This window comes from Pygocentrus nattereri, chromosome 14 (genome assembly GCF_015220715.1).
Source record: "Pygocentrus nattereri isolate fPygNat1 chromosome 14, fPygNat1.pri, whole genome shotgun sequence".
Taxonomy (NCBI): domain Eukaryota; kingdom Metazoa; phylum Chordata; class Actinopteri; order Characiformes; family Serrasalmidae; genus Pygocentrus; species Pygocentrus nattereri.
In genome coordinates, this window is record NC_051224.1 from 4,690,001 (window position 1) to 4,707,505 (window position 17,505).

The following is a 17,505-nucleotide window of genomic DNA, read 5'->3' on the forward strand; positions in this document are numbered from 1 at the left end:
GGCGTTCGGACTTTAAGATAAATTTACCTCCCAGAGCATTATTCTTTGCAGTGCACAAACAAACCATGCTGAAATTTTGGAAGGTGGTCTGAATTCGGTTCATTTGTGGATCAGTTTATAGGGGTTTGCATTCATTTGGCGTGTTGGCATATGTGCAGAAGACTGACTGAACAGACTGGGACCCACCTATGACCTGAACCGATTTAAATGTGAAAATGACCTATGAGAACTCAGCCTAGTTTAACGAAGCAACCACATGGGACAGTCACAAAAAGTATGAAACGCAGTGAGTTATGACCGAATATTAAATGTGGTGAAACAGGGCAGTCTGAGACCAGGGCAAGAGTCTCACAGCAGGAATGCTGACCTTAAATGTTTGCTTTTGTGGCTTGGCCTGATAACAGTAACCATACGATTAGTAAACTGAACACACCCAGTGAAGGAAAGGAAACTATGCTCATGTATGAATAAAATGAGACTACACCTACCCCGTTCACTCCTGCCTGATGGTGAAGAGTACACAGAGTCTTTGGGGGTGCACAAGGCAGGTGAACCTACATCAAGCCAGAAAACATAACCCAGTGAGCATGCCACATATAAAAATAACACTGATCTCTGAGCTTACACACTAAAGATACTGTATTATTTTTATCCAGTAAAGTAAAATCTCTGTGAATTTACCTTAATAGTGCGATCAGAGGAGCATGTGTAGAGGGTGCCAGGTGAGTGATGGACGCCTGTCACCAGTAAACTGTGGCCCACATTGAACTGAGCTATAGACTTAAAGTAGCCGTCGTTCATGGAAAAGGTGTGGACAAGTCCATGATTATCGCCTGCCCACACCTCTCGCCCGCTGTATGACATGGACAGCAAGTAGGACTTCAGCTAAAGAGAGGGACAGATCAAGAATACAGTATTACGCCAAAACAGATCAGCATGATGAAGTTGCTTCAATACTAAAAGAGAAATTTAGCAAAAAATCTAGTTACCCTGATGACAAACGTAAGCAATCAACCAACACATGTTTGTTGTCTGGAGTTTGCTTCCCTAAGTTTTGGCTAATGGTTAATAGGATAATATAGCTAACAAGAAATGGAAGATTATACCCAACACATTAGCATCATGCAGTTCTGTGCCAGTAACACTATTCTATTTGGGTGACTTTGTGGAAAATAACTGTGGTAAACGTTTTAAATGGGATTAGGGGGGAACTTTTGGTGGAACTTTCGGTGGTCATCTTTAGTTAGGTCACAAAACTAGTAAAAAAAAGTTCAACAAGTTGTTAAATGATCTACAGCGGATTTGTGTGGTTTCTGACACGGTTTTCCACAAAAATGGACAAACGTACATCTGTTTTTCGCAATATCTCACACTTTTCCAAGCTTCCTTTAGTTTATTTTTAGACATCAAACATGCTTTGGCTGATTGATTCCATCTGGCTAAGGGGAAAATGCATTCATTCAATCTGGAAGTTTTTAAGAATGGGATCTATTGCCATTTTTATTTGTGGTGCATTGAGTTTGTGGGTTTGTGGGTGCATACCTGTACTTTCTGCAGTAGTCTCCCGGCTCTGCGATCAAACACTGCCACTGTGTTGTCTTTGCTGCCAGAGAGAATGTACTGTTCATCAGAAGCCAGGCACAGTACCGCGTCACCATGGAGACGAAGGCTCTTGACCAGAGGCTCCGCGGCTATGGCAGAGATAGATCATTAATGAAAACGTCCGAGATGACATTAAGGATAGACATTACAGGAGGTCACATAACTGATGACGGTCTAAAACTTCAATCCTTTTTTCTAAAAAAAATCAAATCAGATCAAAATGTAAGCTTCTAGACTGCTGCCATTACTGTTATGACTTCTGTCCATTTTTATAGAGGACAGTCAGCCTTACAGTGCCAGAAGTCAATAAGAAAGTCTGTTTGAGATTACTAAACAACTTGGCAACTTGATATTAAACTAGGTACAAGCTTACATTACTTGTTTTCTAAATCATCCTCTATAACTGACATACAGTGTTTAAAAGTAGTTTTAGGACACTGCAATCATTATGACTTATCAACCAACACTGAGTTGAAATGAGCAATGAAGAAAAGAAAAGGAAAAATGAAGAAACATTGATTGCATTGATTAAAGTCCCCATTTTAATTCCAAACAAATGTTAACACACTAACCCAAACGCATACACGTTTAAACCAGAGGCGTAAAGTGAAAATCCAACATTCTTGGTTGAGCATCAGCTGTGCTCCATGCCTAAAAAGACTTCAAGCTGTCATCCAAAAAAGGATATGCAACAAAATACTACTACAAAACAACTACTTAAAATACTCAGTACTGACATGCACTGGAAAGATACACTGATCATTGTCCTGCTAATGTTTCAGTACTTCTACTTGCCATAAATTTTCAGTTAATCGTTCGGATGATTTTAATTCTCATTTAGTAAACCTGGTCATTATAGCTTTCTGATGGATCCACATAAATAGGTAATGAATTTATATTGTAAAGTATATATAAACAAGATATAAATTATATTCAGGGAAGCCAGTATTACTTTTGAGCACTGTATATGTGATGTGCTAAGTGCATTTCAACAGTAAGACCTAACTAGTATGTGTTAGTACAGTCAGTACTAACTGTAGTATGTGAAACAAATTTCAGATATCAAACGTGATGGCTGACCGACGAATTTCAGGGTAACAGGGAAAGTGTATGACTGTGTAAGACCATCATACTAACACAAAGGAGAAAAACTACATTGCAAAAGCAGACATCATATGTAAAGATCCTTTTAAACACTAACCTCTGGTATCATAAATGCTGACTTTCTGGTCATGCGAACCAGCTAGCAGTGTATCTGCCTGGCAGGAGAGGCACAGCACGGCGGCTCGGCCACGGATCAGCCCCCGCTCGGTGCCCCCGGCCTCCAGATCCCACAGACGTACCGTGCTGTCGAAAGAGCCTGAGGCCAGGAGAGGTCCGTTGGCCGCCAGGCACCACACCCAACCCCGGTGTGTGCTGAAGAGGCCACGACCCCCCAGCGTGCGCAGAAGTACCCCCCTGGGGCCCCTGCGCAAGTCCCATAGATTGACGTTGCGATCCCTGGAGCCGGAGGCACACACTACGCCCTCACCGCCCACCAGCAGGACGGAGTTGACATCTGCGATGTGACCTGATGGAAGAGTGATGTGCTCCAAGGCTGGGGGAGGGCTGGGTGATCGGTCAGGTGGGGGGGCAGTAACTGCACCTTCATCTGCACCTGAGTAATAAACCCATAATATTAATGATCAATCAAATCAATATTTTTTTCCAATATTGATGATAAAGCATTTTTTTTCTCAATAAAATGATGGTGTTGTTATGATTTTCAATTTGAGTGTTAGTGAATTTTGAACAGTTGACATCGAACTTTGTTGTACTAGTTAGCTAGCTGTTGCAGTACTCAGGTGTGGTTTTGGTCTTAAGACCACATTAAGATTAATGTTCTCAGTCTCACTCATTTGGACTCAGTCTTGTCTCTGTCTCAGAGTAAGGTGGACTTGGAAATTGTTCTCAAAATCAGCTATGTGCAATCCCTCCATCTGAAACAACTGAAAATTGAATTTTTTTACCGACTTCAAACAATACCTTCAAATAGTCATTACATGTTATTAAAAATCTTTTGACTGTTAGTTGATCTAACTGATCCTTTCCACAAGAGCATAAACCCAGTTGATAGTTGTTTGTTTATGTTTTTGGTTCCAAAATTAAAACATTCCCTGGGTGCAGATCAGGTCCTGTTATTAGTACTGTGTTTTCATTTTATAATAAAACTGGATTTATGCTGTTTGATTTGTATTCTGTTGACTTTAGGTGGTGACTTATGAATGAGTTTTAAGGTGGGGCAGAGAATATACGCATATTACACATATTACTCACAAATCTTCTGAATAAATGTTAATGCGTTCTCTGTCTTGCTGTGGAATAGACTATTACTAAGTGTAAGTCGTGACTTGGACTTGATGCCTTTCATGGTCTTGAATACTAGTATTAGCTGCGCCTTTTAATTACTAAAAGGGGTAGCCAAGACAGAGATTTATGAGTTAGCTACCTGGCTGTTTTCAGCGTTGAAATTATGAAGAGTATTAGTGTCTTGGAATAGAAGAAGACTACAGCACAGTAAAGCCCTCATGTACTCTGCAGTCTGAAATGCGTTTGGTTTTTATCAGATTTAATACACAGCAACAAGAATAAGGGGGGGATCATATCGGTATCAGCAGGCAACTGATTGATTAAATTTGATGATGCCATTGTGGTATCCAGGAAGAGCAGGGCCATTTCCCCAAAGCATCTAAGCATTAAGACCAGTTTAGCTAATAGCCAGTGTTTAAGGAGATGCTTACTTTATCATTTAAGAATAATCTTTGGGAAACCCAGCCCTGAACATTTTGGTGATGCTGTGCTAAAAATGTCTGCGTTTTATTAATTTTATTCCATGTATAATCATGCCCAAGTGTTATTCAGTCTCAACTGTATATTTTATAAGTGTATATGTATTGGCATCAATAGAGATGTTTGTGAAATATATTGTATATTGGCATCCGACCAGAATTCTCATATTGGTGCATCCCTTAACAAGCCTTTCACTTTCTTCAGGATTCAAAAAAGGTTCTTCTCAACTCTATTAGGATTTGTTTTATATGGGGAGGGTAATGTGGTGTATTTCAGTGATTTTTGCTCCACTTGAATGTGTCAAGTAAGTAATTGTCTCAGACTGCACGCTCCTGTGTCAGTAAAGATTCTAGGGCCTTTGATTTTCCTTAAAACAACCTGCAAAAATGATCCCACGTTATATTAATCCCAACAATTGACATGTTGGTAAAAATGGTCATCATTTTCTGTGGAAAAGGAGTTTGGTAATTCTAGAAGCAAAAAAATTGACTTGTGTTCTTTATGGGTAACAAAGACCTACCTCAATGACTCTGAGCATTAAAACATAGAAAAATAAAGAAAAAAAAGTGGTGACAGCCCTACAACACACTTTTTGAATTTAGAATTGCACAAATATAAAAAAAAAAATAAATACATAAAAAATTGCCCATGACTTTTGGTCACAATGCCTACCTTCATCCATCATATCCTCAAGATTGTCATTGTCTTGCCTTTGGTCTCCACCTACGCCTTCTGGGTGGTTTTGATAATTCTGCCCATCCTCAGCAACACCACCGGCGATCCCATTCTCTCTTCCCTCGTCTCTAATGATTGGTGCTGCATTGTTGTCCCCTTCTTCTCCTTCTCTATGTCTTACAGGAAGATCCTCAACATCTTCTTGCAATGCTTGATGCCTGTCTGGCTCTATCACAGCTTCACGTGCTGCTCCATTCACTGCTCCAACTGCTTCTTCACCTTCTTCATCAGCATCATCCTGCTCTGGGACCTCCTCCATCTCTTGCTCTCCTTCTGCTTCTTGCACTTGCGCCACTCGTTGCCGTGCAGCCCACTCCTCCTGCCCAGCCCAGCGCTCAATCAGCTGCTCCATCTCCAGGCAGGCTGTAGGCCAATCAAAGTTGTCTCTCAGTCCAACAGGGAAGGAGGTTTTTGGGCCTGTCAGGCGGTGAGCCCGGAGCTGCCAGGCTGAGGTGTCCTCACCCACCTCACCCAAAGCCCGGCACACCTGAGAACAGAGACAGAGATTGTTTTCAGTACAACCACGTTAAATTATCTTTACTGACTTGTCAGTAGACTGATATGTAGCCTTATGTCAATAGTTGATATCACTGAACATCACAACCATTTAAAGAAGTGCTGGGGTGGGAATCTCTAGGCACCTCATGATTCAATTTGATTGTGATTCAGAAGGCTGCGATACAATTATAAAATGATCAGCATCTTTTTTCAATACAGCTCTTCTTTTTTCTCATTGTGAGAAAATCGCAATGCATCTAAGAATTGATTTTTCCCCCCAGCCCTAAGTTCCTACGTGGGCCTATGCTTCAGTTACTTACTCTCATAAGAACAGAACAGTTACCTACTAGTTTTATAGTACTTACATAGTAAAGAAATAATAAGGCTGTGGCTCAAGGGGTTAATACAATCATGCCAATGGTGGTGCTTTATGCTGAATGGAAAGAATGAGGATGAAAGAGTTGATTTTACAGCAGGTAAACAATGACACCATGTAGCCACATCAATGAACACTCAGCCTAAAACACTTCTGTCTGATTCTATGCAATGTAAATGTTTAGCTAAAGCTATATTATATTGCATCCATGAGCCCGAACGCCTTACCTGTGGCAGAACATTGATGACACACTGTGCTGGTAGATGTGAGGCAATGCGGGCAACCATCTCCCATGGCAAGGACAGCAGGCCTGAAGGAGAGGGGCTCGTCTCTGGGGTGTTAAGAGGGGGCGCCAAATTTAATCTGCAGAGACAGTTTACCAACTTTAACGTAGATCTTAAATATAAGGCTACATTACACTCATTTTCCATGAGGCAGGGAACAGACAGGTACAAGGAGCTAGTAAACAAGCCTATCATCAATTTATGAAAAATTACTTTCTGTGAGGTAGATTCATAGGCATTAAATGCTTTGACCGTCTGGTTCCTATTCAGGCTCTAAAGGGCAATGAAATTACATTTTTTAAAGCTTTTTTCTTGAGTCACAAGGTCTTGAATCTTGTATATCATTACCATAACACAACAAACATTGTTTTATCAAGAGAAAATGAATCATGATTATGGCATAAATATCTTAAGATCAGGAGCAAACAACATTTATTATATGACCATAATTATATGCTGAGGTCACCAATTTTCTGCAGAGTCAATCGCTACAGACCAAACTTTATGTGGCTTTCAGACCAGCTCAAGAACAGCATAGAGAGCTTCATGGAATGAGTTTCCATGGCAGAGCAGCTGCATCCAAGCCTTATATCACCAAGCACAGTTCAAAGTGTCGAATGCAGTGGTCTAAAGCGCCGCCATTGGACTCTAGAGCAGTGGAGACGTATTCTCTGAAGTGACCAATCACGCTTCTCCATCTGCTGATCTGATGGACGAATCTGGGCTTAGTGGTTGCCAGGAGACGGTACTTGTCTGACTGCATTGTGCCAAGTGTAAAATTTGGTGGAGGGGGGATCATGGTGTGGGGCTGTTTTTCAGGAGTTGGGCTCGGCCCCTTAGTTCCAGTGAAAGGAACTCTTAAAGCTTCAGCACAAAGAGATTTTGGACAATTTCATACTCCCAGCTTTGTGGGAACAGTTTGGGGACGGCCCCTTCCTGTTCCAACATGACTGCGCACCAGCACACAAAGCAAGGTCCATAACGACATGGATGAACGGGTTTAGTGTGGAATAACTTGACTGGCCCTCAACCCGACAGAACACCTTTGGGATGAATTAGATCGGAGACTGCAAGCCAGGCCTTCTCGTCCAACATCAGTGTCTGACCTCACAAATGCGTTTCTGGAAGAACGGTCAGAAATTCCCATAAACACACTCCTAAACCTTGTGGAAAGCGTTCCCAGAAGAGCTGAAGCTGTTATAGCTGCAAAGGGTGGGCTGACATCATATTAAACCCTATGGATTAAGAATGGGATGTGTGTGAAGGCAGACGAGCAAATACTTTTAGCAATATTGTGTAAAGTGCTATCGGGGAAAAAACAGAGTAAATAAACCTGCAAACCTGTGGACATTAGTTGTGCCAGTAGTTGTTCCTATCAGCACCACTGTGAACAATTCTGACTCGGTAAGTTTCTCTAAAACTGAGCATTTCATATCTAAAAAAAAAAAAAAGCCCATTTCCCCAATAGTGATTCATAGTGAACCATGATAATGAAAAAACATTCTCCATAAATATGACTTAGTATCTCATAATCATGACACAGCATCTCATAATTATAACTTGGTATCTTATAATAATCCTATTTCATGATTATGATTTAATATATTATAATGATGACTTGGCATCTCATAATAATGAACATGTCATAAGTTTGACCTAATATCTCCTAGTTCTATACTTTTCTCATTATTAGGAAATAGTAAGCCATTATTATGACATTAAGTAATAATTATGAGATATCAAGTCAAAAAATTATATAAAGTTAATCCATAAATATTAGATAATAAGTCATAATTATAAGTCACAGTCATCATTATGAGATGTGAATTCATAATGACACATTAAGTTCCATAATTATCATATTGTGAGATGCTTAGTCATGATTATGAGAAAAGTTCTCAGAATGTCATTATCACGCTATAATGATGAGATGCTAGGTCATACTCACGGAAAGCCTTCGTGATTTTGGCTATATAATGTTTTTCTCCAGTGGCAGGAACGGTCTTCTATAATATGGGCTTCTGAATGACTTTGTTTACATCTTAACTACTTTTAATCATGGACTGAATTATTCTGAGAAAAAACAAATCAGTGGTGCACAGTAACTGAGTAAATGTATTTCGTTACTGTACTTTAAGTTTTTCCATTCTGGGCGACTTTTTCCTTTCACTCCACTACATTTCAGAGTCTAATATCCGACTTTTTCCTCCACTACATTCTGAGAAATCTGTCGTTCCTTTTGGTTTCTGTGTGTATAAAAACGTAGCATGTCAAAACGAAAGAAGTGCAAAGCCAGAGCACCAATCAGGGCCCAGCAGTCACTTTGTTCTGAGCTTGTTTTGACCTGTTGGTCATACCGACCCAGTGCAGCACACGGTTCAACGTCAGCGCAGCAGCGTAAAACTTTGGGAGCACATGCGTCACCTAAATGATGAACTACCCTAACTTTGTGTAAATAGAGCACAATATAGAAATATGTCCACATATGCAGTCGTGACTGGCAGGTTTCTTTTTTTCTGAATTCATACAAACACCATTTCATTTTATAGTAAATGAGTTTGGGCTGGTTTATGTTTATGAACAGACGCCTACAGATCAACATAGTAAAGGAGCTCATCTGTGATCCTGAGTTTAAAGCCAGTTTTTATTCAACTTCTAACTAATTTACAAAGTAATCTTAAACTGAAACTTTGCTTGTTTGTAAAAAGTGATTTCAAAGCCACTCGGTTCTCCCTGATGGAAAATGTTTACCTTCAGTGTTTTGTGTCTCACAATCACATCATTTTAATAGAGATCAGTGTCAGACTAATTAATGGCGTTCTATTAAAAGACTGGTTTACCAAGAGAGACGCTGGAGGACTTTCACCTAAAATGAGTTCATGAAGCCAGTCTGGTTATAAAAATGATAACAGGACATCAGAGCCAGAATTACTCTTTTAGTACTTTTACATTCAATACTTAAGTACATTTTAAGGTAAATACTTTTGTACTTTTACTCAAGTTGAGGTCTAGAGTAAGGAACTTCTACTTTTACTGGAGTAATATTTTACCTTGGGTTTCTCTACTTTAACTCAAGTACTCAAGTTCTTCATGGATGGCAGCTCACCACCTGAAGCTCAATCCCAGCAAGACTGAGCTAATATTCATCCCTGCAACTACAGGTCCTCATCATGATCTTGCCATCTCATTCGAGAACTCTCTGATTGTTCCGTCTGTAGAGGCAAGAAATCTTGGTGTGACTCTGGATGGCCAGTTATCGTTCTCAACTCACATTGCGAACCTGACTTGGTCATGCAGGTTTCTCCTGTACAACATCCGTAGAATCCGACCCTTCCTCACCCGCGAGGCCGCCCAAGTGCTAGTGCAGTCTCTTGTCATCTCAAGGCTTGACTACTGCAACTCGCTCTTGGCTGGTCTTCCCATGCAGGCCATCAAGCCTCTGCGGCTCATCCAGAATGCGGCAGCACGGTTCGTCTTCAATCTGCCCAAGTTCAGCCACGTCATCCCTCTGCTGTGCTCCCTTCACTGGCTTCGTGTAGCCGCATCACATTTAAAACCCTAATGCTTACCTACAAAGCCAAAAATGGACCAGCTCCTACCTACTTGACGGCAATGGTGAAATCTTGAACTGTACCACGAGCCCTTCGAGCTTCGAGTACAGCTCGGCTTGACCTGCCATCCTTCAAGGCGCATGGAAGACAAGCGTCGAGAATGTTCTCCGTACTGGCACTCAAGTGGTGGAATGAACTCCCACTGGCTGTCCGTACAGCAGAGTCTCTTGCTGTCTTCAAATGCAGACTGAAAACGCATCTCTTTACACAGCACTTAAATGAGCGTTGACTTATAAGCTGCCCTTATATATTATATTTTATTGTATTGCACTGTGTATTGTAGTTTATTATACCGTATTTTATTGTATTGCATTGAACAGCACAGAGTTGTGTGTTCAACTCTGCTCCTTTCCTCTCTGTATCTACAGTGACTTTTTGTTTCTAGCAGTATCTGAGCTCAGGACCGTCTTTCTCTCTAACCTACTGGTAACTAGCAAAGATACTTTCTCTAGATAGACAAAGCACTTCTTGTAAGTTGCTCTGGATAAGAGCATCTGCTAAACGCTGTAAATGTCTGCTAAATGCTGTAAATACATGATTTGTGTACTTCGTCCAGATCTGAAACAAATACAGAATCACCCTTCACGTCAATTACGGATCATTAACAACACCCCAGGTTCACTCACCCAAGCTGGCTTGGCAGAGGTGCATCGTTGCTGCTTAGGCTGGGCGACTCCCCTAAAAAGACATTTCTTCCTCTCTCCTTCTCCTCTTCCTCCATGGTGACCTGTGGCACCGACATCCACTCCACTACAAGGGGGTGAGATATTAAAAAGACACCTCACAATAAATATTTCCAAGCAGACGGACAAACGTGTTTCTCTATCAGCTAACGCGACCGTTAGGTTACCGTTACTGTTCTGTGAGCAACGGTTAACGGTAGCTAGGTCAGCCATTCGACTTGACCTTTACTTCACGACTCGTTTCTTGTTCCCTCGAAATAAAACTAAGTATTTCTGAACTGGTGAGCCTGTGCATTTTGAATAAACTCGCTCGAACAATGTTAGCTAAGCTAGCTAGGTTAGGTGACTGTCAAAATGCTCGCCAGCTAGCTAGGTTAGCTAGCTGGTCTCTCCCTTACCAAGTAAGTGCTGGTCTCAGGACTGACCGGACAGCTCATTGATGATGACCGACAATTACCTCATGTTTTCCTTTAATTATAAACACTCGCGCTCAAAGAAAAATCGATAAAATCGACCGGTCAGTCTGTCCACTCTCCGCCCGGCTCCTCGGAGATGCGCCGCTGTTGTCGTCACCGCTCGTTGGCACCTCCAGGTCAACGTTAAGCTACAACAACCGACACAAACAAAAGACTTTAACGTTACCGAACGACTCGGTCAACGTCATTATCGGACGGGAAAATGCTAAAGTTGTCCATTCAGTATCGCAGGGAAAACCTACGGCTGTTTTAGGCTCGTGTACGTTTAAAGACCAGGGTTTTAACTTCGACCCGACGGCTGTTTGCTTTCATATCAACACTTTGAATTCTGCTTCGCTTCCGACGAACAGGCTCGTCATGAACGGCTGTTCTACGATAAAAGTCTCCTCAAAATATTTCTAAAATTAAAATTCAACTCACAGTGTGTAACTATTAAGCTCTACTGCGTAAAAATACTGTGTATATATATATATATATATATATATATTGTGCGCATATATATATATATATATATATATATATATATATATATATATATATATATATATATATATATATATATATATATATATATATATATATATATATATATATATTTTTTTTTTTTTTTTTTTTTTTTTTTTTTTTTTTTTTTTTTTTACTGCAATGACCTTGGTGTCGTCGGTTCCATATCTCCTGCCTTTATTTTGAAAGCCTGGGAAAAGCAATGGTACAGTTGCTGGTTTCGCGTCGTGACCCTCAGGTTAGATGTTTTTCAAACTGCGTGCCGTTTTGGACGAAAACGCTACAGTTTCAGCTTTTAGGTCACGTCGTATCTTTGAGATGAGCGTTATTTCGCGTTATTACTCGATGCCCAATGCTGCTTTCAGATGAAGAGAGGGCAACTAGCTCAACGTTATGATCTGAGATCTGGTTCTTTAACCTACAGCCGTTGAAGACAGCCGTGCAGACCGTTTACTCTGTCGTAGTATTTACTGAAATGCTGTAGTTTTGTAATGGTGCTGTGAAACCACAGATGTTTTAACCAGCTTTTCATTTGTTTTATAAAATGCACCAGATTCGATGTGCAGATGACACCAGGCCCCAAGCACTTTTCCACCTCTCAGAGTCAATCACGTTAATTCTTTGCTCCACCAGTGGCCTAGAGATAATAAGTGCTCTGCAAAGAAAGTACTACAGTTTTGCTCAATATATATATATATAACTTATACCCTATTTAATGGATACTTACTGATCAGGCATAGCATTAAAACCACCTCCTTTATCTACACCCATTGTCCATTTTATCAGCTCCAGTTACCATAGAGGTGCAGTTTGTAGTGCTTAAATTACAGACTGTCGTCCATCTGTCGTTTTACCCTGTTCTTCAAAGGTCAGGACCCCCAGTGGTGGGCTATTCTCAATTCAGCAGTGCCACTGGGTTGAGCAGCACTGCTGTGTCTGATGGACTACAGTGTGTAATTGTAGAACTACAAAGTGCTCCTCTGGTTAGTGGAGCAGATAAAATGAGGAAAATGCAGAAATGAGGTGGTTTCAAGGTAAGGGCCGATAAGTGTACATATCAGTAGAACAGGCAAAAGTGTAAGGAAACCTATCTTCTCTTTTTGTGCATTACAGAGCTGTGCATCTTTAGTTTCATAACTTGGGATTACAGTTTGCGGTTGAAAACCTGTGGATGTCCTCACTTCCCTGTTATCTGGAGGTCTCTTAGTTGAATATGTACAACAGAAAACTATAAGGCACACTGACAGTGCAGTTCCATCCAAGGGTAGGCATAAAGGTTAATTCCCGTGATTTTATAGAAATTCACAGTGAAATTGTAAGTTGCAAACAAAGTAATTCAGAGTGATTTGTTGTGAAATGCCGCTAAAGATAATTGTAGTCAGCATTGTTCTCAGAGGTGGTGATAGGAACCAGCATTTAATGTTTCCAAAAGCTGCCTCAGAGGAACTTATCACATGAAATGGTTACAAATAGGCTGTCAGATTCCTGAGATTTACGATTAAAATTTTAAAATCCTTAAATCCATCCATGACAGTGGTACATGCAGGGTCCTGTAAGACAAAATAATACTCAAAGTGAACTTTTTTTAATTACAACTATTATACTTTTATTAACATTATGTATACAAGTTTTCACTTGTTGTTTTAGTAAATAAAGTGGCTATATCGTCCACATTAAAACCCCTGGTTCTGTTCACCACCACTGAGTTGAAATCTGAGTTAGTAAGTTTATCTACGATGAAATATTTCAGATCAGACCACTCTAAATAACTTTGTTTACATCTAAATGATCAGTTTATTCAGACATTGTGAAATCCCCTTCAATGTAAGCCATGCTTGGATCACCAGCCTTTGATTAGTGAAAAGGGTATTTTAGAGTTTTAAAACCAGTTAGGCAGTCAAGAGATTATAGCATTTTTCAATTACGTCAGTTGTTCATTTAAGACATTCTGGCAATGTACACCTTGATACAGGATGCAGTGCTGGTACTTGAGCCATATTTCTTGTTTTGAAACAGGCATGGATGATGACGCACTTGAGGAGACCCTTGCGCAATTCAAAGAAAAGCGTCTGGGGGGATGGGGCATCTTGCAGCTGACAGCAGGGACAGGACTGGCCGTCTATGCCATGTGGGCAGGAGTTTTGATGCCAGGGTTTCGCAGAGTGCCCCTTAAACTGCAGGTAAGATTAAAGAATATTGGCTGATTCAAAATTCAGTGCAGATTAAATTGCTGATGAGTCTGATTTCTGTGTCTGTGTGTATTTGTGTGGTCATTTTAGGTGCCTTACATGCCAGCTAGTAAAAGACAAGTGGGCAATGTTATGACTCTGCTGAAAGGCCGCTCTGGTGGTTTTGCTGACTTGGGATCAGGCGACGGTAGGATTGTAAGTAATTGTTTTACTTTGTTGTCATACTTGTTAAGCTGTTTCCTTGAGCATGACAGTCCCTGGTGCAGATAGAAACATTTCAAAGATGTACACTCTATACTGGATATATAGTACACCTTTGTAGACACCTGCTCATCCTGCATTTCTACTGAAATTATGTTTTTTCCCCCCAAATCTGGGTTATTTAAGGGAGGCCCCCCCTCCCCCTGCTGCAGTAATAGCCACTACTTGAAACATTGCTCTAAGGGTTTGATTGTATTCAGCCACAAACATATTGGTGAGGTCAGTTACTGATATTTTGTATGATCAGTTCTGGATCGTAAATGCCACTCGCAAATCTCCTTAACTTCAGAGAGCACAGTTCCACTGCTGCCCATGCCCCTCTAGATAACACTTGGGCATGGTGTGGCTGTTCCAGAGTGTCCCAATATATTGGCAGTGCTTTTCTATGGAGATCATACAAGCTTTATTATGCACTAGAATGCCTGTGTCAGCAATTGTTGCACCTTAAAGTGGCTGAAATCACTAATTAGAAGAGGTACCGGAATACATTTGGACATTTTTGCCCAGGACTCCAGTATGTAGCCTTCGGTCTCACCCACTTTGGACCTACATTTGGTGATATTCACTGAAGTGCTCAAATTTTATGAGGCTGCAAGTTTCCTACAAGCGCTTTCATACTGACACTGACAGCAAAACTCACACATTTGTACATGAATTGGATATTACTTACAGTTGAAGACTTCAATGTCAGACTTATGATGAAAGATCTTCATTTGTTTTTCTTTTCTTGTTCATTATATTTTCAAACTACTCAGGTTTCATTTATCATGTTCAGCTTGCTATGACTTTTGTGTGACTCCATGAGCAATGTCTGCAAAAGCCTGTGTCCCAGGTGGAATGCTTTCTGGAATTTTGCAGAAAGTCTATGTTGTATCCCTTATGTCCTACATGAATGGCAGAAGTAGACAGCCTTACAGCCCTGTGGACTTTCTTAGTAAAGCGCATGTTAAGTCTGGAGCACACGGGAGATTTATATTGGGCAGTGGTGTATATTCTTATCTTTTCTGTTTTTATCTAAAGTAAGTCTAAGCCCAAACTGGAAAATGACGGTGCATGCAAAGGTCATTTCTGTATGATTGTGTAGGTAGGAAGAGATGTTTCATGCTGTTTCCATTACGGCTGCACCTGCAATTTACATTGTACAGGCAGCTTAACTGATGCAGGACTGTTATGTGTGTGTGTGTAGGTGTTAGAGGCGAGCCAGCAGGGATTTTCTCCTGCTGTAGGCTATGAACTGAATCCCTGGCTCGTCCGACTTGCACGCTTTTATGCTTGGAGAGCCGGCCAATACAATACAGTCTCATATCGACGGGAGGACCTGTGGAAGGTGAGCCAGTTGACTGTTGCTGTCTCAAGACAGACCCGGTTTATTTCTATGCTGTTGACAAAAAAAAATGGCAGAAATGATCACTTTTATTTGTGCGTACAGGTTGATCTCTCTGGCTATAAGAATATCTCAGTATTCCTGGCACCAAGTGTGGTGAGTGTATCAGTGGTTGTCATAAACACAGTGTTATGAACAAAAAATAGCATTTAAAGTGCTGTGCAAAAGTCAGAGACCACTCTTTATTTGTTTCATTTCCAGTCAAACCACTCAATACTTCCAAATTGTTCATTGTTTAGGTATTTTTGAGAAGATTATATATACGAAAATCCGAGTTTTACAACCCAGAATTCAAAAAATGATTAAACGATATAGAGAAAATGGGACTCCTAACAACGATGCAAGACCTGACGGGCCACTAAAACTGTCCCCATCAGATAAACAGCACTTTTGTCTTTGAGAGAGAGGAGAAAATCAAACTCCACCCCTGTTTCAGATCTGAAAAAATTCCACAGGTTTTTCCATCCAGCCTTTCACTGTGAGATAATAGCTCAATGCTGTAGGACTGAAAGGATGTGTTACTGTCAAGAAGCTTTTACTAAATAAAAAAAAAAAAGCTGTTCTCAGAACAATGGTTTGTCCACCCCAGTCCAGACCTGAACATCACTGAATGTGCATGGGATTACTTGTATTATGAAAATGTGAAAACTTCTAAGACTGAACTTTACAGCTATGGAAAAATGTCCATGCAGATTTCTTTGAAAAACTAAAAGCAAGACTGCCAAAAAAACAAAGCTGTCATAAAGGCAAAGGGTAGACAGATTAAGTCGAAAACATTTTGTGTGTAATTTAGTAGCTGAGGCCTCTTTTCTTTATGCTGAAAAATGAATTGGTTGTACTTAATGTCCATTCTGAGTCAAGAGTAACCGAATGAAGAGTGATCTCTCACTGTGGCACAGTACAGATTTACAGCAAGTATTCATTCTATTGTCTTGTCTATTAGCTCACACTTTTACAGGAGAAGTTGCTGACCGAGCTCCCTGAAGATGCTTTGATCGTTGCTGGACGCTTCCCCTTTCCTAACTGGGCACCATGCAGGATAGAGGGCGAAGGTGTGGACAGAGCCTGGGCGTATCACATGAAAGCGCTCAGAAAACAGAACCAGTCAAAGAACATTACATCGACTGAGCACACCAGATGATACAGAACTCTTTTAATACCATTTTATTAATATCATTAATACCACGGTATTAATACTAAAACACCATTTCATTACTTTTCATCATTTTATAATATTTTAATTTACTGGTTTTATGATTGTTTTATTCGACCTCCTGACGTTGCACATGATGCAAGAAGCATAACTTTCGCTTTCCCTTGGTTCATAAGGTTCATAATGGTGCAGTCATCCAGCGCTTGTGGATCTTTAGGTTGAAAGAATGGAAAGTTCCACTAGTTCTGTAATTTCAACTATTTAAAACACTGCGTATAAAGAGCTTCTTTCCAGGTCATTGTAATGACAGGGATGCAGTGCTCAGGTTGGTGTACTTCAACCAGGTTTGCTGGTAACCCTTTTTCTTTTTTACCGGAAATACAGCGTGTAGATCACAGGATAAGCCCAAATTCTGCATTTTTCAAATGTGCTCTCAGCGATTGTGGGTGCTTTTTGAAGTCTCGGTACGATCGGGTCACTTCCTGCTTCTGTATGTGACCTAGTTAACTTAACACATGTACTCAAACTCCTCACAATAGTGACATGAACTTGAATAAGTGCAACACAAAATAAACTAATTTGTTCCTGAGAATCATTTCCTTCACATCTCAATCACTTCCCCTTTATCAGGGGTTGAGTTATGTGTATGTGGGGTTTTTTTGGTTTCTTTTAATGTTTTAGCTTGTTGTTGTTTTTTTTTAAATGACATGAAATTGTGCAAGAGAGGCAACTTTAAAGGAAACGTTCACTGAAAAATGTAATGTGTGATATTTTATCCTTTTTTTTTTACCTTCAGTGTCTGAAGTTTGTTTCTTCAGTTCTGCACTGGAGCTACAAGTCTAATATGATAGAAATGTATGTTTCCCATATAGATTTGCATAGACATGTATTACTTGTTAGCTTTGTCAGCCTTGTAGCTC

At 40.3% G+C, this 17,505-nt stretch overlaps 2 protein-coding genes across 4 annotated transcripts in view; one reads left to right on the forward strand and one right to left on the reverse strand.

The window, feature by feature from the left end:
* fbxw9 (F-box and WD repeat domain containing 9) overlaps positions 1 to 11,442 on the reverse strand; it is a 14,691-nt gene extending 3,249 nt beyond the window's left edge. The window contains exons 1-9 of the mRNA XM_017720249.2: positions 11,337 to 11,442; positions 11,017 to 11,222; positions 10,562 to 10,685; positions 6,268 to 6,403; positions 5,104 to 5,653; positions 2,804 to 3,259; positions 1,543 to 1,691; positions 682 to 885; positions 489 to 554 (exon numbers count right to left, since the gene is read on the reverse strand). Of these exons, the coding sequence (XP_017575738.2) occupies positions 489 to 554; positions 682 to 885; positions 1,543 to 1,691; positions 2,804 to 3,259; positions 5,104 to 5,653; positions 6,268 to 6,403; positions 10,562 to 10,677 (1,677 nt within the window). The 5' untranslated portion in view covers positions 10,678 to 10,685; positions 11,017 to 11,222; positions 11,337 to 11,442. The remainder of the gene's footprint in view (positions 1 to 488; positions 555 to 681; positions 886 to 1,542; positions 1,692 to 2,803; positions 3,260 to 5,103; positions 5,654 to 6,267; positions 6,404 to 10,561; positions 10,686 to 11,016; positions 11,223 to 11,336) is intronic.
* A 306-nt stretch (positions 11,443 to 11,748) lies between these two features.
* Positions 11,749 to 17,177, forward strand: antkmt (adenine nucleotide translocase lysine methyltransferase). 3 transcript variants are annotated; one of them, XM_037544599.1, is made up of 7 exons: positions 11,789 to 11,836; positions 12,712 to 12,874; positions 13,615 to 13,778; positions 13,878 to 13,982; positions 15,235 to 15,375; positions 15,478 to 15,528; positions 16,376 to 17,177. In XM_037544599.1, exons 3-7 carry the CDS (start codon positions 13,617 to 13,619, stop codon positions 16,571 to 16,573), a joined length of 657 nt encoding a protein of 218 aa, XP_037400496.1. In that variant the 5' UTR covers positions 11,789 to 11,836; positions 12,712 to 12,874; positions 13,615 to 13,616; the 3' UTR covers positions 16,574 to 17,177. The 3 variants fall into 3 exon arrangements, with proteins under 3 accessions (XP_037400494.1, XP_037400496.1, XP_037400495.1); XM_037544598.1 differs by having other exon boundaries at positions 12,712 to 12,862; XM_037544597.1 differs by lacking the exon at positions 12,712 to 12,874 and having other exon boundaries at positions 11,749 to 11,836.
* The last annotated feature ends 328 nt before the right edge of the window (positions 17,178 to 17,505 follow it).